This window comes from Corvus cornix, chromosome 7, assembly GCF_000738735.6.
Source record: "Corvus cornix cornix isolate S_Up_H32 chromosome 7, ASM73873v5, whole genome shotgun sequence".
In the NCBI taxonomy this organism is placed as follows: Eukaryota; Metazoa; Chordata; class Aves; order Passeriformes; family Corvidae; genus Corvus; species Corvus cornix.
Genome location: NC_046337.1, coordinates 18,433,038 through 18,460,015, shown reverse-complemented (window position 1 = coordinate 18,460,015; position 26,978 = coordinate 18,433,038). Strand labels below are relative to the sequence as shown.

At 38.7% G+C, this 26,978-nt stretch overlaps 1 protein-coding gene across 5 annotated transcripts in view; it reads right to left on the bottom strand.

Moving 5' to 3' along the window:
• The window catches only part of SCN2A (sodium voltage-gated channel alpha subunit 2), a 76,319-nt gene extending 51,059 nt beyond the window's left edge, over nucleotides 1–25,260 (bottom strand). For 3 of the 5 annotated variants that reach the window (XM_010406859.4, XM_010406862.4, XM_010406861.4), the window contains exons 1-3: nucleotides 24,953–25,260; nucleotides 4,004–4,322; nucleotides 802–920 (exon numbers count right to left, since the gene is read on the bottom strand). In XM_010406859.4, coding sequence (XP_010405161.3) covers nucleotides 802–920; nucleotides 4,004–4,270 — 386 coding nt within the window. In that variant the 5' untranslated portion in view covers nucleotides 4,271–4,322; nucleotides 24,953–25,260. Of the gene's footprint in view, nucleotides 1–801; nucleotides 921–4,003; nucleotides 4,323–5,827; nucleotides 5,904–24,952 lie in introns of those variants that run through there. The other 2 variants (XM_010406858.4, XM_010406860.4) reach the window with 2 other exon arrangements.
• Nucleotides 25,261–26,978: the final 1,718 nt, after the last annotated feature.

The window sequence follows — 26,978 nt, the reverse complement described above, 5'->3', positions numbered from 1 at the left end:
TCTGAAGTCAATGCCCTCATTGCTCATATTGGTATTTGGGATCAGACCAGTGGGATGCCTACTATAGTCAGCTATTAAAACACTGAAAAAGACAAATAATAGTTAAGTAATTATAATAATTTATCTTTTCAAATCTCTACCTGCAATGTGGAAATCTCATGACCTGCTTGAAGACTGAAATGAAAACATCAGTAGGCTTATGAGTGTATAAAGCAATAATGATCAAGAAATAAAACAGACAGGTGAGATACATACAGGACTAAGAATGCATAATAAAACAAGAAACCTAAGCTGTTTTAGGAATCTATCTTTCTGCAAGTGTTATCTGAATCAGAAAATGAAAAGAAATAATGAAACTGTAGTTTCACTAAATATTCATGCAAGCACAGGCCTGGGATCAAAGATTTGATTTTAATACACAGTGTCAGTGAAGAACTGAAAGTAGTCTGAGCAACATATCTGCAGTTTATGAAAAATGTGGAGGAGGGGAAAAGATGAAAAAAAGATGTGATGATTACAGAAAAAAATAAGAGGGAAGGAAAAATTATGTGGGGGAAGAAAGAAGACACAGAAATTGTAAAGGATGGTTGTCTGGCTTCTGGTATTACTATATTAGGATCCAGCCATGAACAGAAATGTAAAAGGAGAATGAGAAAAAGAACAGAAGACAGAAATAGTAGAGAGAAGAGGGACAAAGCACTACAGATCATATTGATCCTGGGACATGTGCCAGAGAATTATTTAAATACTAAGTAACATCTCATTCATTACCGTTTTAAACTAACCACTGGAAAAGGATATGAATGTACCAAAATCTTAATAGCTATTTTTCTAAGAGGATTGAAAGGAGTTAACATGTACAGGGCAGAGGTGGCACTGAATCGGAATATTGCCTTCCCTTTATTCAATACTATAAAAGTCTGGAAAAAGAAAAAGAGAATGAAAAATAACATTTAGAAGATACCAAGTTACAAACCCTGAATCATTTTCATTTCCTCATTAATCATATCTGGTCAATATGCTCTTCTTGCATTGACATAATCCCCTTGTCCAGTTCACACATTGTAGAGTCCAGCCAAATTACTATAAATACAATTAAATGAACACTTAAATACATCTATTTAAAAATCATAAGTAATCCTGATATTGCTAGCTAGTAAACAGATACAAGTATAAAAGTAATGTAGGTAATATTTGAAGAATTAGTACAGTTTTTGTACGGTATAATATATACAGTGAGGTGTGTAACTGTAATCAAAATGAGAGCCATTAAAACTTCAATCCCTAAATCAAATAGCAACCATAAATTATCACATCAAAGTACTAAGACAAAAGTACCTCAAAGTGATCTAAATTTCAGGTGATCATGAAAATATGGAAATCAAGAGTGTTCAATAACCAGTTTTTGAACATAACACTAATGCACTCAATTTTTGCCATATTCTGAGAGTAATGTATTACTCGCCTTTTCAACTATTACTTGTGATAGTTCTGTACCTGCAAAACTATTTTCCTTGTCATACTTTACTTTCACCTAATACAGAATTCACCCTATTCACTGTATACCTGTATTTTCACTGTCTCTCCACAGTTTCAGCAATAACTCATGTATATTACCGACATTTAAAAAAGCATTTCTAAATGTAACAGTGTTCTTAAAATCCAGGAAATAAAGAATAAAGCCTTTAAGGTTTTTTTTTTTTCAATTATTTTGATTGCCACATATCTGGGGAAAGTCCTATCTATTTCCATCATCTCTTCTTTCTATACATGGATGAAAGTTCATGCTTTTTGAAAGGAAGTGGATCTAGATAGCATTGTGGCAGTCCTAGGAAGCCCAAAGGGCACATAAGGCATGCAGACCTGGAATACTACCAGTAGCCATGATCTGCCTCAACTGGAATCAGAGGGCAGCATTTGTCAAGATTATGCTCTATTTTCTGAGCAGGTGTGTCAAATAGAGCAGCTGAAAACACAACGCCTCTGCCTGCCTGAAATAATAAATTATAAAGGATAAAAATTATATAAATTATAAAAATCAGTGCTTCCAAACTTAACATATTTCCATTCTCCCATACTTAGTGATTCTCAAGCTGCACTTTGATCCTTTATTGTACAGGAGTCTGTAACATGTTCTTTACTACCATCATTTTTCAACTCTTTTACTATTACTCCTGCAGTCCATGAAAACAGGACCTCTAATAATCAGTTCTTACGTTTTCTATTCCCTTTACTCTGATGAAACCTCTGATGAAGTATCATTTGTGTTACGCTGACTCATCAAGTTATGCTAAAAAATGAAAATGGAGCCTGACCCAAACAATGATGTTCAAAAATATGCAAAGAACACTAAGAAAAATAATAGGAGAAATTATGATTGAAACATACAGATTGAAGTCTTTGCTTCTCCTATTGGAAACCACTATGCTTTTGGAAAAGATCACGACAACTGCTACGCATCTCTCAATCAGGAACAAGCAATTCAGCATGACTTTACTTCACATCCACACTTAATTGCAGAATTACGCTTCTAGTTTCCAAAACATGACAATACATGCTCTAACTTTTGGATTTCTGGCACTGAATTTAGATTTTTACTACTACAGAATGCGGAAATAATTAAAGAAAGGAATCAGTACTTTGACCCAAATTCTATTTGCCTTCCAGACTTCAACAGGGTAAATCATTTGAATAAAGGGAGCAAACATGATATTTAACTGAAAACCTTGCTTTCAAATTTAGCTCATGATTCTCCATACATAAACTGAGTTTTAGAAATACTTCAATGAATACTTAAGGCACAACTAATTTTTTTGAGCTGTTCTGCTTAGTTCCTCATGGTATGCCTATATTGCTATTGTTTCAACATATTACTGATGAGGCATACCCCTAATTCCTGCAGGAAATATCTTCATTTGCATTTTTCTCTTAGTTTGAATTTGACTCATAACTTTTCTTGGGGTTTTTCTTCATTTTTCTTTGAAGCAGTTTCTTCACTTTCATGGGTTTTGTTTTTTAATTCACTTGTTTTTGTTAGCTAGCTAGTTTCCACAGGAAAGAAAAGAAAGCAGGAGAAAAAAAAATTATGAAAACAGAAAAAAAATGTATTTCTTCTTTACTAGCAGAATAATGAAAGTGCAATACATTTGATGCCAAAATCAAAGGGACTGAAAATCTGGAGGAAACCCAAGGCCATCTGGACACTAGTCTAAAGTTCAACACTTCAGTGCTGGCCACAGCAGTAATTGTTACTTTAAATCAAAGCTAATATGTGGATTTTTTTTTTTTTAATTAACATCTCTATAAAAATATTTTTTTTCAATTATGTAACATTCTGTCAACACTCCAAGTGCAATTGCTACCTCCTCTTTATTTATGTCCCTCTTTTAAACACCTCCTCTTTGAAAACAATCATAGAAAAAATTAGAACTGGATAAGAAATTTTTTTCACCCAGACTAAGTTGGATATTTGATGCCTCTACAGAGGTAAATATGGATGAGGATGATCATCATCATATCATGAGAAATTACCTTTACATACTTCCCTATCCTTCCCAGTGACAAGAGAATGCAACCTGAACTTTCCATGACAGTGAAGAAATCTAGTAAGATGATGTCTAGCTACCTTTGATACGGGTTTCATATTGAAGACCTGCTCCTTTCACCATTACAATACAGCATTCAGTAGTTATTCTAAAGATAACTTCTGTGCTGCTACTTCAATTCTCCTGTGTGTAAACCACTGAAAGTTACAGGCTTTTATAAAATGCCAGGTTTATAAAAAAATAAAAATCTAAGTGCATCTCTACTGATGTATGAGGTCCCACAAACTTGCATTACTAATTTCTGTTCTTACAATGGAGATTTCTGCCAACCACATCAGGTGTTGGGGAAATTGTTATATGGAAGGGCTGGGTCAAAAATAACAGAAATACTATGTCATTGAAGGATTCTTTGTTATTTATTCTTCTTAAAGTCTAATAAAAATATACAACACACTCACTTTTTTATTGATATAATATGGGTCCAGGTCTTCCAAGGGCTCAGACACCATTCCTGGAGGTATGTCGCCGTAAATAAATGGCAGTGTCTTTCCTGCCTCCAAGTCACTGTTTGGCTTCGGGCCATCTTCATCATCATCATCTTTGCGTTCTTGTTTGGATTTTTTAGCTTTCTCTTCATTGATACGCTGTTCAATAGCTGCAAGTGATTCTCTTGTGAAATAGCGGAAGCTGTCGGGTCCTGGTGGTACCAGCACTGATTGTGCCATCTTTTCATCCTGCACCTCTTAATTACTGTTTAGCCTCTCTCATAAAAAAGTGCTAAAAATACAAAAACACAGAAAAGATTTAGAGCAACACAGCTACAAACAATGTAAAGCAATATACCATCACAGAATTTTGTGTGGGACATCTTGTTAAATTCAGTAATTATCATCCAAGAGGAGGCTGCTGTGAAATGAATTTTTAAATTTGTTTTTATTTCAAGACAAACCATTTTCCTTTGCAGCTTGCCTCTTAGAGTTGTCTCAGAGGTATCAATTCCTAAAACATTTAGTTTAAAATTCACTTAGTGCTTGCACCAATAGATTGCCAACTCTACAGGCTGATAAAAAAAGTCACATGCAATGCAATAACATCTTTTGCCTTTATCAAGGATAATGTTATTCATTCTAGTGAATAAAGCAGGAGATATTTTCCACTGCATTCAGTGTGAGGAATCAACAGTTCTGAAGCATTTGGTTCAGTGTTGAGGAGTGAGACTCCAGACAATGCAGCTCCTTATTATTCTGAAAGCTGCATCTTGGACCAGTCCTCCCTCTAGCTATACGGACCAGAAATGACTCTTAGAATCCACTCTTGCCGTGTAAGGCCAGAAGGATCAGTTGAAAGCAATACAAGATGCTCCTTCTCTTCGAGTACAAATATGCTGCCTTTGCAGAGCTGCCAGCTCAGGAAACAAGGTTCAGGCATAAGCACCTGTATTCAGATCCCCTGCCTGGCAACACACTGTGCACTGGAAGAATTGCTGAATTAAACAAAAATTATTTTTAATCATTACATACTGCACTTAGATCTTTCATGTCTGCTATCATATCAATTGTATATATTTTTCACAAATTTCACTAGGAAGTGCAGGACCATCGCTTTTTAATGTTTCTGGGCAGTTCAGTTAAAAAGAACAAGTGGAAAATATTCCCAATGCAAATACTTTGATCTGAAATCACAAACAGTATCTCTGCTGTAGCCTACAAGAATTTTTCTCAGGAGTCCTTCTGAGTAAGCACATTAAAAATACAGCAAATGCAATAAAGTAACAAATTCTGAGTAAGACAATATACCCAGAAACAATTATTAAAATGATACAACAGTTTGAATACAATCAGTCTGATCCTATTTTACTCTCACTTAGCACACATACTCCAGCACAGCCGCAACAAATTCGTATTTTTGAAGGCTGCTAAATAAGCTGCAACATGATGCTTTCTCCTCCTTTTCAACCATATGCACACAGCCACTTCCTCCTACACAAACATCCACACACATCCCAACTCCTGCAGGTCTCCCGGTGAGCATGCTCTTCCACTGCAGGCAAATGCACCTGGTGCATTCTGTCATGAACGGTCTGTACCAAACTGCTGCTGGAAGCTGCACTGACTACTAGCAGCAGAAGGGTTCATTAGGAAAATGAAAGTGGTCCTGCAGCAGAATCCTGTCAGATTTTATTTTTAATCACAGAAGGAAAAAAAAAAAAAAAAAAAAAAGAAAGAAAAAAGAAAAGCATAATTCTGTTTTAATACTGCAGGAAACAATTAAAAATTCATTACCAGTGAAGAATCTTGCACTTATGTGGGTTTGGAAAGGCACCAGGGAAGACTGCAGCTAAAATTCCATCATGTCTTTTCTTTTTTTTTTTTTTTTTAAATTCTCCTTTTACAGACCACACCTAACTTCCTGCTGAAGGATCCTGGTTCTTGAAGTAAAATCTGGCATTTCCTGTGTGAGTCTACTAAGTGCTGTAACTCTTTTTGCCAGTAGATGGTACTGATATATACCCATAAATTCTTCTCAGAAATGGTAAAGAATTTGCATGCTTGAACACTTGCTTAAACTGAGACACTTGGACTAAAATACACGATTTTATATAACCAGTCAAGTCTCAAGATTCTCAAAAATTATTTTGAATACATAGCAGCTACTGCTGATGTGACCACAGCTCTTAAAACTGTGAAGGTGAGATAGAAACAAAGTAGAAAGGATAGAAAAGAAAGAGAAATCAAAAAATGGAGGTTACACAGGCAGAATACAACCAAAGCAATTCCTGAAACTGTATTATCAGCAGTCTGGATTATTTTAAGCTATAGATTGTGTAAATATTCTAAAATAAATGTATACAGTATGTTCAATGTGCATTGTTTCTAAATGAGGATAAGCCAGCAATGGGAGGGAAGGAGGGCACTTTTGAGTCTTCATTGCAGTATCGAGTTCCTGTGCAGAAATCATCTATTCTTGTGCCCTGCTGCAGCAGGTGGTTGGGAGCACTGTAAGCCCCTCTCTGTGGCAAATCAGTAGTACACCCCCTTCAGGCACCACTCCACTGAAATGCCATCCTACTTTTTTCCACTCTTCTGCTTGTTCTGTATATTCCATGCTTGTTGCACCAATAAAACTTTTTTACCTCTCTCCTACCTCACCATCGATCTTCTGCCCTTCCCTCCTTCTTTTATATGTACACAAGTCTCTTCCAAACTTTTCAACCAAGACACATTGTTGTATCTACACATTCAGATCTTCTGGCAGTCCTTCACTCTCTGCCGTCTCCTTTTCTTCAGCCATGAAGAGGACAAAAAAAAAAAAAAGTGTGGAAAGTAATAAAAAGCAAAAGGTCAGTCTAAAGTGAGAGATGTTGCAGAAGGAATGAATAGAGTAGCTGAAGAAATGTCACTGTGGCTTTGAAAAACAGACAATGGAGAGGGAAATACTGATAGTTTGTTCCTTTTGTAATTGTGATGAGAGAATGAAGAGTTTGACTTGGTCAAAATAAGGTTTTTGAAATTTTCAACAACTAAGAAAAAATGTGTCAAATTAAAACTGTAACTGAACCACACCAGAAGTATTGATTTGGTTTTGATTTATTTAAATATTACACAATATTTTAAAATAATGTTAACAGCCTTTTTAGAAAAGTGTTTCTTTCGAAAGGGTTTTCCATTTTCACAGATGATTCAAAGAAATCAACAAAATGTTTACAAATAACTCCATGTAACCAATTTTTTTGGTTAAGAAGCTTTGGATGAAAATTTCTGGCTGGCTCTAATTAGGACTACTTTTTTGGGGGGGGCTGTTCTGAAGTCTCGAAATAAGAGGATTGTGAGACAACACAGATCCACAGGAGGAGCAGAGGAGCTTCTATCTACAAAAGCACTTTGATTATTTATTTGTATGGATAGGCAACTGCTTATGTATGAAAGTTACAGTAAATCAAGTACCTCAAAAGCTGGGCTAATTCACATGGAAAAGGAGCTTCATTCTTCCATTAGTAGTATATTAAGTTGCAGCATCTGATTATTTGTTTCTTATCGTAAGGGTCTGAAATTACCAGAAATCTCAATTTTATTTCCACTATACAATCTATATGCATAGTGTTAGGAAGGACAGTGAAAAGAGAAGATAAAAAGGAAATAGCCAGGGGACAATGTATCCCATTGCCTTAGGGGCTTGGGTCTACAGTCTTACTAGGCTGTAAGGAAAAATGAACAAGTATTTGAGCGAGACAGACTAGACAGGAAATGCAATATCATCTTTGCAGTCTAAAAGAGAAATATATATACTTCTAAAGAGGAGGCAACAGTAATACACCTAGAGAAGCTTGTAACAATCCTTAAAATACATTAAAATATTTAGATACTACACAGAGCTATAGTAAAAGTAACAGAATTATTAGAGATAGAAAGGGAAAATTAATAAATTGAATAGAAAATATCAATCAAAACTCAATCCAACATAGCCTATATTTAAGAACTATTGTGTGAACATGGTCAAAATTTACCTAAAAAACAAAATACGAATGGCAATTCTGCTAATAAGTCACTTCCAACTGCTGTCTAGCTTCCCACCTACAGCCACGGGCACATTTTATGAACAATTTTATCACTAATGGTATTCATCTTCCCTCTATTGTGGCATGTGGAAGGCTTGAATTGGACATTGTCCTTTAATCATCTGGTGAAACACATGGCCCATAGAAAGGGCAGAGATGAAGAAGTGTTCAGTGTCGTATGTAAAGAAATTCTACATGAGGGTGAATGATTTTGGACAGGACAGAGCCAAGAGAAATCTCCAAATCTTTTCCTGACATCCTAGGAGCCCTCATCTATAGACAATCCTGATTAATAAAATCAGAAGGAAAATAGATTACCAGTTTCTCCTCAGAAATCTGCAAAAACTAATTGTCTTTGTTCAAAGGCAAAGCAAAGCATTAAAATGCACAACTGGCAAGTTGCCATCATTCTCTGGTTCTGTGATCGTTTCACTCTCCAGCTGTGTGTCCCTGTACTACATTAGATTGTCCCTAAGTGCATGACTTTTCATTTATAGTTCTGAGCTTCATCTCGTTCCAGTAACACCAGTCATCAAGCTCATCTAGTCCTTTCTGTATAATAGCTTGCTCAGTCTTTGACAATGCCTTCCAACTTTATGATAGGAGAAAATTACATTGGCATATTTCCACTTCTTTGCTGAAACAATAAATTAAACAAAATCTATCCCAAAATTATAACAGTGGCAAGCAACTTTGACCAAAGCGTAGGTTACTGTGATACTTGCTGTAGTTTGCAAAATATGTTAATACTACTCTAAGAACCTTAATCTTAAAAAAAAATCCATTATGTTTATGCTCTAAAATGAAATAGTATTTTAATTGAAAGAGCAAAAGAGATCTAAGTGGAGCTTTTTCTTCTTGTAAATAGTATCCATTTAATCAAATTCATTGAATATAAAAAATTCCTGTCACCTCTTCCCCCCGTGCTACTTAAAATACTTACTATGCTACTACATTTTTCATGGTGATCTAGGTGACTGAAAAACATGATTGCTAGCTTTGAGAAACTGGGAGGGCTACAAGTAAACAGGAGAATAGTATTAGAATTTAAAATGTCCTGACAAACAACAAAATGGGCTCAAAAAGGGACACAATTCAAGATATATAAGTTCTACATTTTATACTTAGACAAGAATAAGTAACTGAAAAATTAAAGGATAAGGAAAAACCCCACCAATAGATCTACAGGAAAAGATCTAGAGTACTTATTACACCACAAACCAAACATGAGTGAAAACTGTCAGTCTTATAAGAAAAAAAAAAAGCAAGTACTTGGATTTATAAACTTGTTAACTGATCTACTCTTCAAGTTGGAGCAGTATGTTCAATCTGCATATTATATTTCAAAAAAATATGGAAATAATTCAGAACACAGAAATAAAACATCCAAGGAAACGTAGGATCCAAGAGATCCTATATTTGAAAGCTTCCAAGGAAATGTAGGATTTGAGCTCTTTCTATCTTAATTTTACATTGAAAAGATTGATTGAAAACAGAGTGACTGTCTTTATATGTCCAAAAAGCTCTTCCAAGGAAGCAAAGGAATTTTCTTTTTACCTAGCATACAGATAAGTTGTGGGTTAAACTGCAGCAAGAGGGTTTCTTAGGAAAACCTTCTACCAGTGAAAAAAAGAGAATTAACAGAGTAGACACATGACAATCTTTCAAAGATTTTAAGAAATGCTAGAACTTGGAAGAAAAAGATCAGTGGTGAGTGTGAGTTTTGTAGCAAAACTGATTAGGATGAGAATCAAGAAACTTGTAAGAGGCCTTCACTGTTTTAGGGTCTTAGTAAGTGTAGGTTTCTCATTTTTTGTGCTCATCTGTTATGCTTCTCCCCAGGCCTCAAGGGAGTAAGAGCTTATTGTTTATATACCAGAGAAGCAGAAAAAAAGAGGGTTTGATTTCAATCACTGTGGGCTGAGAAAGTCCTTGAAGAGTCGGTGGGGCTGCAGGATAGAAAAAAATTACATCACATGCAAGAAATCCTAAGGTTTTCTTTACAGAGAAAGGCACAAGAGTGCCTAAGGAAGCATTGGTGTGGAATAGGAGAGATCTGCCCCCAGTTTCTCTTTACTCACATCTCTCTCCTTCCAGTGCCTTCCTTTTCCCCTAGCCTGACAAAAGGGAATTAAAACAATTAAGTTCAGAAAAGCTATATTAATCCATTCTCTCACTTGCATCTCACATGACAGTTATTTTCATACATGGGTAAAATAAATGCTGGAAATACCCTGTTCTGTCTCACAGGGCTGTAGCCCTTCTGGATCTGTCAGCACACCATGGAACTGCATCAAAGATTGTATAACATGGGATTGCCCTGTTGGAAGGTGGAAGGCTTAGAGCTGGTGCAGTATTTCTGCTAAGATTTACGTTTTCACTGTTCCACTGCTGAAATTAGACAGCAAATAAACATCAGTTTTCCTGTGCTTGAGGTTTGTGTGTTTCATACAATGCTACACTGTCTGTTCAGAGCTGAGACAGAGGTCCCTTTATCCAATATCAATGTACTGAACTGTGCACTTTGAACAGTAGGTGTTCCTGCAAAACAAATCTTTCCAAAAGGCTCTTAGAAGAGCTATATAAAAATACAGCTTCCTACACATTTTCCAACATTTTAGATGGATGTATAACTAGCAAGTCACCTTTGAAAACGCAGTTACTTGAAACCTTAAGCCAGTATGAGATAGTGCTGTCAGAAAGGACAGCTGCATTTTCCACCCACTCTTACCCTACTCATTTCCCACTGTGTTGGCCTGAGCATTTCTGCACCTCTGCATTTTAGCCAGATCAGCTCACTGGTCTGGCTGAAAACTGTAAATAAATGGCCAGATTTCAGACAGATCAAAGAGTTGATCCATCACACTTCAGAAAAAAAATTAGGAGTCTTAAGATGTCCTCCTACTTTAGAGAGCAAAGGACTAGCTGACTACCTTCAGTGTCTTCCAAATTTGAGTGCCTCACCTAAGTGCAAGATCAAAAGGCTTAAGGCACCAGAGTATGAACAAACGGGATCTCCAGAGCCTGAACAATGGAGCAGAACATGGCTCTAACAATGGTAGCCAACAAATATCAGCACAGATCCTGTGCCTGGTGTAGAACCCAATATAACCAGAATTAAAAGGCAAAAAGGGTTATTAAAATGCCTAAATGCTAGCAAATCTAAGGATCAGTTACAGCAGCCTCAGGATTGCTCTTCCAAGATAAGCAGGTGACCAGGATTGATTCCTGTTGAATTTTCCTTTCAACATGGACATCAGGACAGTGTTTTAAGAAAAATGTGCAGCAAGGATCATACAATGTAAAAACAGATATACAAAGATCCATACTGGGAAAGTTTGGGGTCTTTCAAATCAATTTTCTTACTCTCTTTAAAATTTATTTCAGGAAACTACCCATAGGTCTCTGGCAAGATGTACTCCAAAGAAGTATGAAAAACACATTGGTAGAAATCAGTTAATTGTTACCTTTACTTACTGTTAACCAATAACTGGAAATGACTTGCATTTGTTAAAATTAATCCGTTTTCCTCTTCTATCAGAAATTGTCCTTTGAACAATTGCTGATTTTCAATCAAATGTCAGTGCCCGAATAAAAAAGCTACTTGTCTTTCCAGATAAGAGGCGCTTAAATCCTACTTTCTAGTATGAGACAATTTGGATTTTTCACTTGATGAAAATACCATTCTTAACTTTTTTATTTAATACAGTGAGATAAACTTTCTGCCAGACTTTAATGAGCTCCTCCAGTGCTCCTTGACCATAGGAAAAAACAAAGGCTGATTTACACCCAAGAAAGATTCAAAACAACAGTTCAAGTTTCCCTTGACAAAAAGACAAGTAGTCTCCAAATCAAACAGCAATGTGGGAAGACAATGCAAGAGTATTCACCAAATCTCTAATGAAGCTGATTAAGTGATTACAGCCTTTCAGCTATCTAGCTGCAGTGGGCTCTTATTCAAATCAATCTTTGCCCTGATACCCATCGTGAGAAACTATCCCCACAAGTAGAGTCTTGTGTGTCAGGCTAGAGACATATCCATTTTTAGTGTGTTTGTGTGGGGAGAATGAATATACAATTCAAAGATGTAATGATAACAGAAGTGCCATATGTATGGGATGAGCTAGATATTTCCAGATGCCTGAATAGGAGAATGTGCTGACTACTTATGCTGTTAATAAAACATGCTGCGATTTCTTTCCTGACAAACCAGAATTCAGACTTTAGCATTCCCAGTATGGGCATTATGTAAAGATGTTTAGAATGAAATCTCCAATTAATCTTAACTACAGCATGGCTACAGAAAATTCAAATATAATTTATATCCTTCTGGATACAAGGCACCAGGTAGAGGGGAGATTCTAACATCCCCCTAACATCTGTCTAGAAGTTTTGGATGAACAAAATAAATCACGGTTCTGAACCTACTGACAGGCGACTGTGGGAAATACTCTGTGATTCCACTTTTATAGCCTCTTACTGTCTTCTGTTGCAAACACAACCTGTGAACAAGACTGTGCCTTTCCAGCTATCGCTTACGTAAGCCCAGGTCAGGCTCCGACAGCGAAGCCGACAGTGAAGCTCCCCTCGAGCCAGGGACAAAGGGCCACAGACCGAGCCCTCCACCTCCATGAACTGCTGCGAGCAACTTCCACTTCCACACAAAACACTTCCACCCGCTCCTTGTACAACCTGGCAGCGCCAACAGGCCGACACGGCCGGCGCTGCGGCGAGCCGGGGAAGGCAGCAAGAAGAAGGCAGGGGGAGCAAGGCAGGGGGAGCAGGGCGGAGCCCGCCGGGCGCCACCGCCCAGCGCGCCCCGCCGGCGGGCGCCGCAGGTGCGGCAGCCGAGCCGCCGCCCTGAGGCTCGGCACCCCCCGTTGCCACGGCGAGGGAAGACGGGCAGCCGGGTGTCGCTGGAAGCGACAGCCCCCGGTGAAAAGGCGGCTGGGGAGGCGGCCGGGGAGCTGCCGGGCTCCGCAATGGCGCGGCGCCCAGGGGAGGTTGCCAAGCAACCGGTCCGGCGGCTGCGGCACCGCGCTGCGCAGGGGGAGCGCCGCCGCCCGCGGGCTGCGGAGACTCCCGCAAAGCCTCCTCTGACACACGGCCTGTTCCAGAGGGAGAGCTGCCCCTGGCAGCTTCAGCCGGGCCCGGTCACACGGGAGAAGCAGGAGGGCGGGAAGGAGCAGGTGTTCAGGGCAGATAACGGCAGGAGAGGCAGACGTGGAGGGGGGTTGCTGTGGGGAACCCGCCCTTCCTCTAGAGCCACCAGTGAGGGACAGCGGAGCACCGCCGGACGAGGTCCCCCCCTGCTGTCCCAAGAGCTGAGCTGAGCAGCGATGGAGCCGAATTCGGTTTACCACCAGGCCGGGAAGGAAGTGGGGGATCACCATCCCTCCTTCAGTTAAATTTGTGTACCGTCTGTATTGGATACAGAGAGTCGGCCATGCTGCCTACTGCCTGCAGCCAGCCAATTCCCCTGCTCCGGGTGGGCGGGTGTGTTATGGGGCTTTTTTAAATAGGAAACGGTGACTGTAAAACCATAGAAACGGACCTGGGGAGTGGGGTGCTGGGACAGTTTTTACATCATCTCCACTCATTTCAAGCTGTTGGTATATTTTTGATAAAAAATTAGCCTCATCCACTACATGCCAAAACGCCTGAGTTTTGACTTGGTATATGTGAGAGGACATGAAGAAGTACATGTCTAATTTGTAACTTTGCAAAATAAACAAAGAGAATCTGGATCTAAACGGAGGATTTTCTAAATAGGCTTGTAATTGCAAAGATAGCTGACTAGTAACAAACAACTGCCTCTTGAGAAACTTCCAAACCCAAAACACAATAGGCATGGAAAGTGCGAGGACCATCCCACATGGGGGAAACAAATATCTCCATGGATAACAGATGAGAATTTCCCCCACGGGAACTGTACTGACACTGACAGGCTCCCTGCAGCTGCACAGCACCAGCTGCCAAGGGGATCCTGCAGGAGTTAATGCAGCTTGAAAGAAGCATTAACTCCCTGGATATCTATCAGCCTTCAAGGGCAGGATGCCACAAAATGTTTCCTCATAAGCACTACTCATGCCCCTACTATGGAGCTCCACCTGGAAACATTTCAGGGCCTCTAAAGGAGAGGGAATCACACACACAAAAAAGCACAACTACAAAAAAAGCACAACTACACAGCACAACTTCCTTTCTCATGCATGGTCCCCACCAGATTCCCTTTGCCACTGGAATGGAAGAGTTGGCTTTGTTTCAGTAAAGTGCCACTTCAAATAAACCAGAAGCAAAGTGGCTTCAGTGATTCTGGAAATTAAGTCACAGACGAGGTCCCATATTTACTTTTAAATATTTTTTTTGTCTTATGATGGTTTATGGGTTAGCAGTTTTTACTGTATCTTTAGGGACAGAGTGCAGACGGGTCCAAGCCAGGTACTAGTTACAGGTTGTCATGTCTCATGCTAATTGCAGGTGGGGTGACAGTACCGTTTATTACTGAGATACTTGACCTCGATCTGTCCTGTTTTTCCTTTTTTTTTTGTTCCCCCCTTGCTTGGTTATGCCAAACTTCAAGTGCTGGGGCTAAAACTTTCCATTTTTGCCTCAGACCAATTTTTGGAGGGAAGCTTCAGCTCAAAGCAACTATTTCCAAGAAAAAAGTTACGTATATATATTTCCCCTTAACATTTTATAGCTGCCAATTTTCAAAGCCTGAATAAGTCACATTCTGAATTTTGGACTTTTTCTTTTGGAATGGTATCTATAATACGTGCCTAGAGTTGAAAAATTTTGAAAAATTAGTTTGCATGCATTTGAAAGAACACGCCAGAGATTTAAAGCTGTGCATTACAAAGACAATGCATTTTTCTGTTACTATTTCATTGTCCATCTGAGGGGATTTTTGTGCAGCTGAAGTCTGTCTTTGTGGACTCTGCTGACCCAGGAGTGGGAATGCTTTCATCTTTTTGTTCTAAATCATCCTGTATGTTGGTTATTAAAGAAACCAAACCAAAACCAAGAAAAAAGCCATAAAAACCCAGAAGGAAATACAGAAGGAAAAGGGGGCATTTAGGAAAAAAGGTCAGGCTGAAGACCGGCAGCATAAGAAACCTCCGGGGAAATGATACGTGTAAGAACTGTCTGCCTGGATAAAGCAACTCTCTCAAAGTTGGCTACAGTAGTCCTTCAGGCTGATTGGAGGGACATGAAAAACTAAAAGACTTGTAGATTATTACGATCAAGAAATTCATCTAGGTTGATCAGTTTGACCTCAAAGGAGACCAGGCTGGGAAACAGTCAAGGAAAAGGGAAGCAGGGGAGCCAGTATAATGGGGCAAGGAGAGATAGGAGAAAGCAAAAAAGCTTGGGATGAATGGGCAAGAGAGGGAATAAAAACCTGAGATAAGTGGACTGGAATTAATTGGAAGGATGGACAAAAAGATGTGAAAATGTGTTTATAAAGGAGTATAAAGGTGACAAGGGCTCTGTGAAGTATGTGTAAACATGTATTCAATAACTCATTCATATGTGTATCGATATGGTCTCCCTAAAATAGTGTACAACCACTCCAATAAAAAGCACCTATTACTGTAGGAAGAAGGACTGAAATGACAGCATAGAATTGAGATCTGCTTAATTTTGGTCCATTTTTCAGTAGTCACTGTAATGCAGTGTTCACTGTCTGATGTCGTATACAATATGGATGAGCTCTTAAAAGCAGTGAGATTTGTTTTGGAAGCGGCTTCCTTGATTCATTGGTGCTGCACAGGGATCAGGAGAAGTGACTAGTGGGAAGGGGAAAAAAAGGATGCTAACTATGTGGGCAAAAAGCACTGTCCTTTGTGCAAGGTCTGTATACTCTCTTGGAGAACTGGGCATGCCACAAGTAGGGTTTGCCTTCTGTGGCATCACATGCCTGTATCTATTGGCATCTGCATCTAAGCCAATCTGAACTCCTTTCATATTACTGGAGAAAAATAGGTCTTTTAAAAGGCAACTCTTCTGACCTGTTTCAGATATCTACCTTACGATGAGACAAGCTGTGCCCTAGAAGTGCCTGTCTCTGGACTGACTAGAAAGGGCGAGAGATGAGTACTCAGTACTGCCTGATGGCAGGCAATTCACTCCAACTGCTGTTTTCACAGGTGGCTACAAATCATATGTGTGATTTCTAGAATGTAAAGACAGCCTTAATTCAGTGTTCCACAACTGAGTGCTTGATTCTGCCACTTACTAACATACTTTTAATGCAATTTTTAAAATGTGAAGTATTTAGTGGATCCTTTTACTTCCACACCTCCTTACTAAATATCAGCCACTTACTTTGCACCTATTACCATTGTTCTCATTTTGTGTTCTGAGAAGCAGAATCATGTGTGGTATGGGAACAAGAATGACATATGAAAATATATGGGGTCTGCGTTCTGATAAACACTGACAGACACGGGGAGAATTGAATGTTCCTGTTGTAGTACTTAACAATATATATTAATTACTGTAATTTTAATAGTTATTATGAGTTCAAGTTCTGCCAACTGTCCAGAGCTTCACACTACAGGCATGTCTACAGCTGAGTAACTATATGTATTTTAAATGAAGATGTCACCAGTGGGAGATACATAAGGCTGGATGTATATTCAAAACTTGGCAACCAAAAGGGAGAAATTAAACCAAACAGCATGAAATTAGATCCTATGATGAGTAATATGGTTGGTGATTTGTGCAGAACACAGCCAAATGGTTATATAGGATTTCCCAGATCATTGTACAGGAACTCTTAGAAAACTTTAGAGCTGCATCTTCCTCCCCTCAACGTCCCACACAAAGGAAGAGAGCAGATATCATCGCTACTCCCTGGTGACCTGACCAGCACATTTGTTTCCCTGGGTAATGAAAAGCTCAGTCAGATACATAACATTAGAAAGCATTAAACAAGTCTCTATTAAATTGAGAAGATTTTTTTTTTTTTATCTGAAAGGAAACAGAGTAGTTAATTGGCCCACAATTAAATAGAAATGCCATTAAAAAAATCCTGAAACAGTTTGCCAGGCCCAATTTCTGTTTGCTTTTTATAGTGTCCTAAAAACCTAACTGTCATATCAAGACATAAACCGAGAGTATTCTGAACACTATAAAAACATCTTTATGGATCAATTTATCCTGAGGGACAAAGTGCTTGTGGCTGACACATGTGCTTAAGTAAGAGCAGGAAGGTAGTATCACTATTCCATCAAGAAACTTGAAAGGCCTGAGGGAGCAATGCACATTCATAAGTGTAGGATGAGAGGAGATGGTTATGAGTGTTTATTCTGACATTCTGCACAGTGTGGATTATACCAGTCCCCTGATTTAAAATGAGTCTCAGCTGGAACACACCAAATTAATGAGAAAACCTTAGTAAGTTATCTTATGGCAAAGTATTATTGCAATAACATGGGTGCCTTGTTTCATACTTGGACATCACTTTCCTGGGTAGTGATGTTAAGAAAAAAAGAAGTGGCACAGAAGTATAGAAATGTGCCAGAAATGGAAAGCTGAATACTTACATCATGTATCTGCCCCAAACTAATTTTTTAGAGCTCCTGATTGTTTTCATAAGAGGAAGAAAACAATTAACAGCTCTAAAGTTCAGCCACTTTCTTTAAAAATGCAGATTCAGTTTCAAGGTAACTTAAAAAAAAAAAAAAGGAGTGGAGGCTTGTTCATTATAGTATTTTACAACTATGGGGAAAAGAAGGATTGCTGAGGACAATCTACAAAATCCTAAGCTAAAACACAACTGCAGCCAATTGTAACTGGACTGTTTGGAACTGAAATTTGTTCAGTGGAGTTGCATAATTTTTTTCTAGTTCAAAATAATTTCCTAAGTGTACAGGTTTTTATTAATATATTCCATTTGCATTTATTGGTACGTGTGAATAAAACAACAGAGCAGATATTAAAAACTTCCTCAGGAGAGTTTTTCCTTTCCTGCTATGTTTGAGCCAGCAAAACAGGTTCTGATTAGAGGGAATACAGGAGCTCCCCAAAGAGTTCGTAGAAGCCTTCCTTGCTCACAGCATCACCTGCAACTTGGAGCTGTACCACAGCAAGGAGGTTTTCCCACTGGAGCTGTGCACACCACACTGCTTATTTCCATACAGAAACATGGATACACAAATCAGTATTTCCTTTATAATGTATTCTACTTTTTTCATATAAACTCAATTTACCTTTCTAAAATTTCTCTTTCCCCCACCCTACATTTGACTGCTTCTTGCCCATCAGTCCCTCTTGTCTAGATTCCCAGATGATATTTCCTCTTCTTATCACAATTCCAGAGCTGTTTCCCCATCCTCACAATATTTATACCATCTCACCAGCTCACTCCATTTCTGCATCATATCCTTCATCTTTCTCACTAAGGACAGATTATTTTCAGAATGTGTGAATCCATGAACTAATTTGGAAGTGAGGTCAATACTGAGAAAAGCTATATAATCCCTTTCCCAGCAGTGGAGAACACTTCTCCAGAGTTCCCAGCCCCTGCCACTCCACAGAGCAAGATATCAGCATGAGTAATAACACCCAAGTGTCTCATACAACATTAAAGGTCATCATCATCATCATCCTGTGAGGCTTATGTTCATTTTTTTTTCCCCTGAAGGATACTAGTGGAGTAAAGTACCAGATTTCTCTCTGTGAGAGTAACCTGCCTTTGGCTTGGCTTAGAGGGCCAAAGCTTTGCTTTAGATCAAAGATCATGTTATTCATAAAATCTTACGCTGGCGAAAGCACAAATATCTTTTTACAGTCACAAATGTTAAGTCTGTGAAGCACTTTAAATGTTAACTCTAACTGAAAATACCATAAAAAAAATTGAAACAATAAGTCTTGATAATGTTCTTACTATTGCATATGTTTAGCCAACATAACTACAAAAGTAAACTGTTTGCATGATGTAAAATGTTATTCTATTGAAAAGTAACGCTTATAAGTGTGGCCCAGTAACATTTACAGTCTATTTCTTTCTAATCAAATTGACTTCCTTAATAACTTTAAAGATTTCCATCTTCCCATTGCTTCTGAGAGTAAAATTCTGTGCTTTCCATTTCATCTATTAGTATTTTCCAGAAGCTAAAGGAAAGTAAAGCTCAACCTGCTCCCCAGTACTTTCAAAGCATATTTTCATTTCTTCACTAGGAGAACTTTTCAGTAGTATTATCGTGGTGCTTGGGAGGCTGTTTACTGTCAGCACTTTCGTGGTGCTTCTCATTTTATAAAATGGAAACCAGCCTCTGCACTGAAAAATCTAACCTGTGTGAATGCATTTGCACAAGGTGTTAGTGCAGCCATCACTGAAGTCTCAATCTGCAAACAATCGTGCAGTGTTTGCCCCATGTCTGCTTTCAGGTTAACACAACTACAGATGGAAGATTTTTTCATCCTGCCTGGTGTCAGTACTTATCTTTTAGTTTCCATGGTTGCATTATTGACTTTCAGCAAAGAGAAAACACATGGAGCTCACACACTCTACAAATACACCTGTTAAACTCTTGGGATACGACCTTGCGTGCTGCAGTGCCAGTTAAAATAACTTTGCCAGAGCCTTCCAGGAGGGAAGACTTATCTAACAAAGCTTGCCTTGTAGCCCAAAAAGTAGGATTTTCCACTGGTTTGCCGTTGGTACAAATATTTACTAATGCACAAAATACAATGAGCATACTTAGATATAGGCTGTCAAATTTCAACTATCCTAGGCAGAGTTCTTGTTTCATTGTAGTATTTGTTTAGAAATTTTCCATACACTTGCCTATAAGCACATGGTTTGTTTAGATACTCAGGTGCTGGCACCTGTTTATGGAATTCATTTTTAAACAGCAAATTCAGATCCCAGTGTCTAGGCAAAGGACATTTGTTTCTAACCTTGCTCCATGCAGTTTATGATTAATTAAACTCCGACTGCTATTTTTCTTGAGATCACAGACTGTCAATTTTTTTTGCATGTATCTGTCTCCATTTTGTATACATGTATGGAATCCAGCTCCTACTATATCTGTTATCCTGCTGAGACAAATGGGTGAGTCTAGAACAGAGTGTATTGCTTTAGAGAACTTGAGTCAGACTCCTAATTTCAGAGTGAGTCATTTACATTTATCATCAAACAAAACTACATTGGGGTCAAATTCTGTGGAGGATTTTGCAGTTACACTGAGGATAGTGAGACATGGTGAAGATGGTATAGAAAAAAATAATGTATAATTAACACCCATTTAGATAGGAGGACTGTTTCTGCCCCACTCTGAAAGCCTGCTAGTAATTCAACTAAAGCAACACTCACCCTGCTGTGAAAGAAATGACAGCAGTAGATGGGAAAATGTTGTAGCCTTAATTAAGTTAACTCAGTATCAGTGTCCAGAAAGCTATGGAGTCATAAGGTAGCAGGCCAAAATAATCAGGTAGGCTTGTACAGTTCCATACAGCACCAATGCTGCCTTTGAAACCAAAGTGCTAAGCTAAAGGCTGGCTGAACCTGCTGCCATCCTTCATTTTGCTGCAGTGTTGAATGGTACCCAATATTTTGGCTAGAGTGGGTCGTTTGACATCTGAATTACTCAAAAGCTGTACATTACAACTCCATTTAAGACCAGACGATCAGCACCATATGGCATAAAACCACGACAAGGCCACATCAAAAGAACGCTTGCTGTATGTTTAAAACCTGGACGTTCATAATTTTTAAATATGTGCCCGCTCATGCTGTATGTTATCAGTTTGTGCAGGTGAGGTAGCTATGCCCCACATGGGGCAATCATTATCTTATTGAACATGAGCCTCTTGGTGTAGTTTGCATTTTTAATGCATAATGGCAACTACCTGTGAGGATCTCCAGAAAGATGGTGAGAACCAACTAGCATTAGCTAGAACGATTCATCTGGCCAAAATCAGCATGTTTAAGGGAAACCAAGCAAAGAATCAAGCAGCAAGTAGGATCACAATTACACAAAGCCTTAGAGAACTTTACATAGAACAATTACTGAACTTCAGCTTGAGAGACATAAAAATAAGTTATTGCTGATATTTTGATTTTTTAAATTTTTTCCATATAGTATGAACAACCTGACAGAGTTTTGTTTGCATAATAGTTTCCATCATGTGAATCTCCTAATAACGCATTCAGCATTGCCCAATAAAATTGTTGAGACTGGATTTATTTCTTTAATGGAACTATAAATGGTGAGATATTTCTTTCAATTGAATTAGAAAGAAAATATTAACTTCACAATGCAGATTCATATGTCCTTTCAGTTTGAATGCTTATAACAACAAAAACTTCACCATTTAATAGAAAAAGTACATTTCTAGTCTGCTTATTGGAAAAAGTTTGAAAGTATTATTTTCCTAATCTACAAGTTTAAAAAATGATGGGCAAGAATGATGAATCTATGTTGATGTGTTTTTTAATAGGAAGATTAAAAACTGCGTTTGTGTTTATTTAATAAGCAGGGTGGTAATAACTGCAGCATTAAAATGCATTTCCAGCCAGTTTTTTTGAGACAATTTTTTTTTGCTACAATCTATTTACTCTGGATTGTGTCAAGTAGGCTGCTCAGGCAGTATATGAGTTTGAATCTTGTTGCTCCTGTTTAAATTTATTGAAATCTGGCCATTCAACACTTCTCTAAAATAATTTCTAGATATGCTCAGAAAAAGCTTCTTAGCAGCTTGTAATAAATACTTAGAGAGCTGCCATATGTTGGCTGTGTTTCTACATTAGCAGCCCCTTCAGTGCAGTTAATACTCAGAGCTGCTGAGGCACTCAACACTGAAAGCAGGAGTGGAAGCAAAGCCCTTCTGCTGGTCCCAAAAGATTCAGAGGCAGAAAGAGGAAGCAGCCTAACTTCAGTTGGAGGTAGGGGTTGGAAAAGGAACAATAGTAGGTTCAGAAGCAAAAATAAGAGAAGTTGCAAACTTGGAATTTGAACTGAATAGCATGAATATAGTTACTCAATGTTTCTTTAAATTGTCCTCTGTCAGCATTTTGGTCCCAAACCTTCCTTACAGCATATCCTCACAAGCATGCATTGAGTACAGAATGATTAATTTCCTCATCTTTTTTTTTCTTTAATCCTAAAGGCATTTAGTAATTCACAGCATCATTTGCCTCTCCTCATTACCACCTCTGGGAAATGGAGGTACATTATTTGTCTTTCAGAGACAGTAACAGAGGAGCAGGAGATACAGGTGACCATTGGCAGAAATGTCTTCTAACCCAGCATTTCTAAGACTGATGGGTGTCTGCAAGATGAGAGAAGGTACAAGAAATGGATTTATTCGAGTGACTTCAGGAAGCCTCTAGAAAGGAGGCTCTGGGATTCCTGATGCCTGCTTGGCAAGCTGGGACCAAGGGCAAGGAGGAACAAGAGGGCTCTGATGGGTGAGAGGTCACTTCCACTCAGGGGGAGTGTAGGACCAGGGTCTGCAGCTGCAAAGGATACACACTGTGGTTTGGAGAAGCTGGTGGGAGCATGTCTATGGCCTTAAAATGTTGGAAGCAACACAGTAAAAATCTTGCTTGAGATTTTCGTGCTCCAGCCGAGAGCTGAATGCATAACAGGGGATTACAGTTGCATTTCTTGCTACCAGGTATGAATCAAGCAGATAGACTATGTTAGATTTCAGTGTCCTCTCCATTGCTTTAGTGGGAGAGTTTTAGGGCTACTCAGGGGTGGAGCAGGGCTGCAGGTAGTGACCACACAAATCCATTCATCAAGGTCTGTGAGGAAATCAAAGAAGCAGCACTGGCAGCATAACTGGTGCTGGGCTCTTGCTCTTGCTGCAGGGTGGGTACACTGGTCTCTGCTGTTGAGATCTGATGCTTATATGAGTACAGAGTACACTTCAATTAGAGTAATTCAGTATTTTGGTTGTAATAGCCCCTATACTTAAGTTTCACACAAGGTAGGGAGGGTCAGCTTTCTCTTAGGGTCCAGTTTTGCTTGAACTCCTAGAGAAATACCCAACTTTATTCCTACTGAAAGGTAACTGGATCATGCTTTTACATGATACAGCCATTTATGTGCCTCTATTTCCCAAGACCTAATGTTCACGATAAATACACTTAAAATCTGTAAGAATTCTGCTTCAATATTTTCCTTTAAGGCCCATAATAGCTCAATTGATTGTATTATTATTTTTTTAAACATAAAAGTTAATCTATAGATTGTCTTTGAAGCTACATGCTCATTTGACCTACTAACTGCATTTTATGAACACTGCAAAATTTCTGTGATTACAAATATTTTTTCTCTGAAAATTGGTGCAGTCTAAAAATCAAGAGAACAGAGCCAGGTATTTACCCACTTGCCTAACATTGAGAATGTGAGTCATCCCATTGAAATGCCTGTTGTTGTTGAAGTGGGGCCTATAGACATATGAGAGCATCATTTATTTAATGCATTTATCACCAGAGGAAATTGCAGATCATTTGGACGTGATCATTCATCGTTTCTCCAGATCTGTTCAAGAATGAAGGAATTTTTATCATCTAGTGAAGAGACCTTCAGACATTGCAATGGCTGAGCCATAGCCAGATATACATATTGTAAACATTGATCAGAAAAATCCAGCTAAGCAGGCAACCTGCAGAGATGGCGAGAATGTGTATGAACCTTCTCAGCGTTTCCTAGGTATCTATCTATGGAATCATCTAAAGCCAACACAGCATCTAGCATTCAAATCCCAACAGGCAATTTTCTGTTGCTTCACTAATCACCACAAAAAGAAAAAAGTTTACCTTTACGCAGGTGCATGAAAATTTTGATGAAGTGCCACTTACCACCTTATAATAGAAAGCAACAGGGAAAAAACTGATTGCACATTCTCTATTTTTTCACAAACTGGTTACTGAGCCCCTTCTCTGATCTATGACTGTGTAAGTCAATGCATTTCCATGTTGTTTTTCCCGACTAAAAGCATTATTGGTGTAATTAAGAGAAGGTAAGGAAAAAGGCCAGAAGGTTTGAAAGAAGAGTCAGGGGGTGCTGCATGAGCTTCCCACCTCCTGAGTCATTCTGCTGTGTCTCTCCCAGTGGGTATCATGCTTCTAAAAAAAATAATGAAAGGAATATTTTTTCTCTCTCATGCAATATGGAATGAAGTTTTAAAATAAAAATTCCATTCTTATATATATAAAACAATTCACAAAACATATGTATTTCATATGGTATATGCAGCAGTGCAAAACCATGTTTAGTCACAGACAAGTCCTCCATTCTGTCTTCCATCAGGGAGAGGCTGTTTTGGGAGATGAGGGAGGGGAGAATCCTATAAATCTCCTATGCCTCCCCAGAAAAAAAAGACAAATTTAGGAAGTAAAGAGAGCCTCACACTGAAAATGGTATAAAGAAGCAACAGTATATCTCTGCATAAAAATTGTGCAATCCCAGGGATGCAGTTGTGTGCTTTAAAACACACTCCAATTTGTATTCTGAATACAGCACCAATATAGCCTCCAGTAGAAAAAGAAAACACTTGTGGATGACCACCTTAAAACAACAGCAACATATTACCACAATTAAGATGAAAATCACAAACTCAAAATCCTTACTGCAAACATGCAAGCTTAAAAAACATAGGACCAGAAAGCTCCAAAGAGCAACATCATTTTTCATTATTGTGCTAAGACCCAATTAAAGGCTATGAAAAATCCATGCAGTGGCAAAGATGGCTATTATTTCCTCTCCTCTTGCTCTATTAATATTAATTGAAAACTAGGTGTGGCACCACAAGAGAAGAATCTTGGTAAAAACCAGCTAGAATTTGTTGGTTTGTAGCATTCTAATTAAATATAATGTTTTCTTACCTGATTAAAAGAGAATTAAAAATCATAGCATAAGAAATATCCATACACTTGTAGATAGATGATGAGACGCTCGTTCTACTGCAGGTACAGGTTCCTGGGCAAAGAAGCTTGTAAACTCTTGATTTCACTGAAATGAAAAAGGAAAGAAATAAAGAACCTCCCCATAAAAGCAACAAAGGAACCTCTGCAGTATTCTGTAGTCTCTTCGCCTGCTTCCTGTTCTGAGATTCACTCCTTGAATCCCAGCATCGATCAGAAAATTGGTTGTGGGGGAAAAAAAGGGAGGGGGGGAGAGCGGAGAGGGAGGAAACGAAGCGGCAGCGGATTCCGTGCTGGCTCCACCTCCTGGCAGGACCGAGCGCTCTGGAGTCCGCACACCCTGCCCGCACAGCTTGTGCACCGCGTTACCCTCGAGTACACAGCTTTAAATACGGGAACACTGAGCAGTGCTTACCAATTCCTGACAACTGGATTGAGATTTAAACTACACAACATGATTCTTTAATTTTTTTAATTTTTTTACAATGAGGAATGTATTTGAAAGATCAGTATACATGTAATTGCAGAAAAGTCAAGGTTCTGCTTGATATCTTTATTTTACTATGTACTAATGCATGTTCTGTTTAGAAATTAAGAAATCATTCTTTATTCAGAACTCTCCACTACAGAACAGTAGAAAATAAGAGTGCTGGTTTTTTCCCCTTTGATTATTGATCCCGGAAAACATAAATGACATTTATATATTTATTGAAAGCCAGAGGGGCAAAACAAAAAAGTAAGACAGAAGGAATGGATGCTTGGATGTAGCCAGGTCTATACTGGCCACATCCATACTACATCTACATTACATTATTGCTCAGTAAAGGGGTTTTAGGGTGATCTGTTTTACTTACTTTAATCCAAGGCCCTACTGCATTTTATAGCATCTTAGAACAGATCTTTGGTATTCTGGGTACTATTAGTTGTAAAAGACTAATATACAAGTTGACTGCCTCACCCCAGTTGTCTCTAGCCACAATTCCCATAATAGCAGTGTTGGATTTAGTGTTACTAAAGGATACCTTATACTGGAATGCTATATAGCTGGCTGTTTCTACTTTTATCTTCTATTTCTATCACATACACCTGCTCTGTCACATCACACAGCTAGCAGCCACCTGCATGCGGGGTTGGCTCAGCAATTCTCAGCTGTGGAGGAAAATTTAATCATACCAAAACATGGGGCCTGGGGGAGGAAAAAGTGCAAAGCTAACTAGGAATGGATCTAGATGAAAACCGTGGAATTTATAATTAGGATCCATGATCTAACTTTTTGTGATCCATGATCACAATAATCAGTGTTGTCAACACAAGGGAGTAGCTGAAGAGACTGTCCGTTTGAGTAATGACTGATATTTGTGTCAGCTTAAACCATTCATCACGGTTATCCCAATGCCTTGGAGTGTCCAAGAAAATGATACATTTTCATGCTTGTTCAAGCCCTACAATGGGATCTTGTACTCTGAAAGAACACCAAAATACTAAAATAGTGCAAGCAGTGATAATAATAGGTCAAAACACCTATTGTGTGAGCATGGACTGAGCATCTGAGAAATTCCCTTGGCACCAAAAAATGCACTCTAGTTTGACTTTAAGGAATTTTTTCCTTGAAGTACTACTTTATACTACCCATACTTGTAAGGGGCTTCCCTGCGAAGGGCCGCCAGTGTTACCCGCAGTGGGCGCTGTCCGCGGTGCTGGAGCGCGGCCTGGCTCCACGGGCACTGCTCCTCAGTGCCCGCACTCCCCAGGAGGGCACGCAGCACGAGATACTTTGGAGTAACTTTGACAACTTTGTATAAATATGGAAATGCATCATGAATGCATGTAGGCCTACTTGAGATCGAAAATGCTGAAGCTGATATTCTAAAGCCTAATTCTAAAGTCACTTATTTAATGTATTTTTCGCAAAATTATAATTTCATTGGAACATGTAATATTAAAATTTTGACTATTAATTAAACTTCATAAATTAACTAAGAACTTC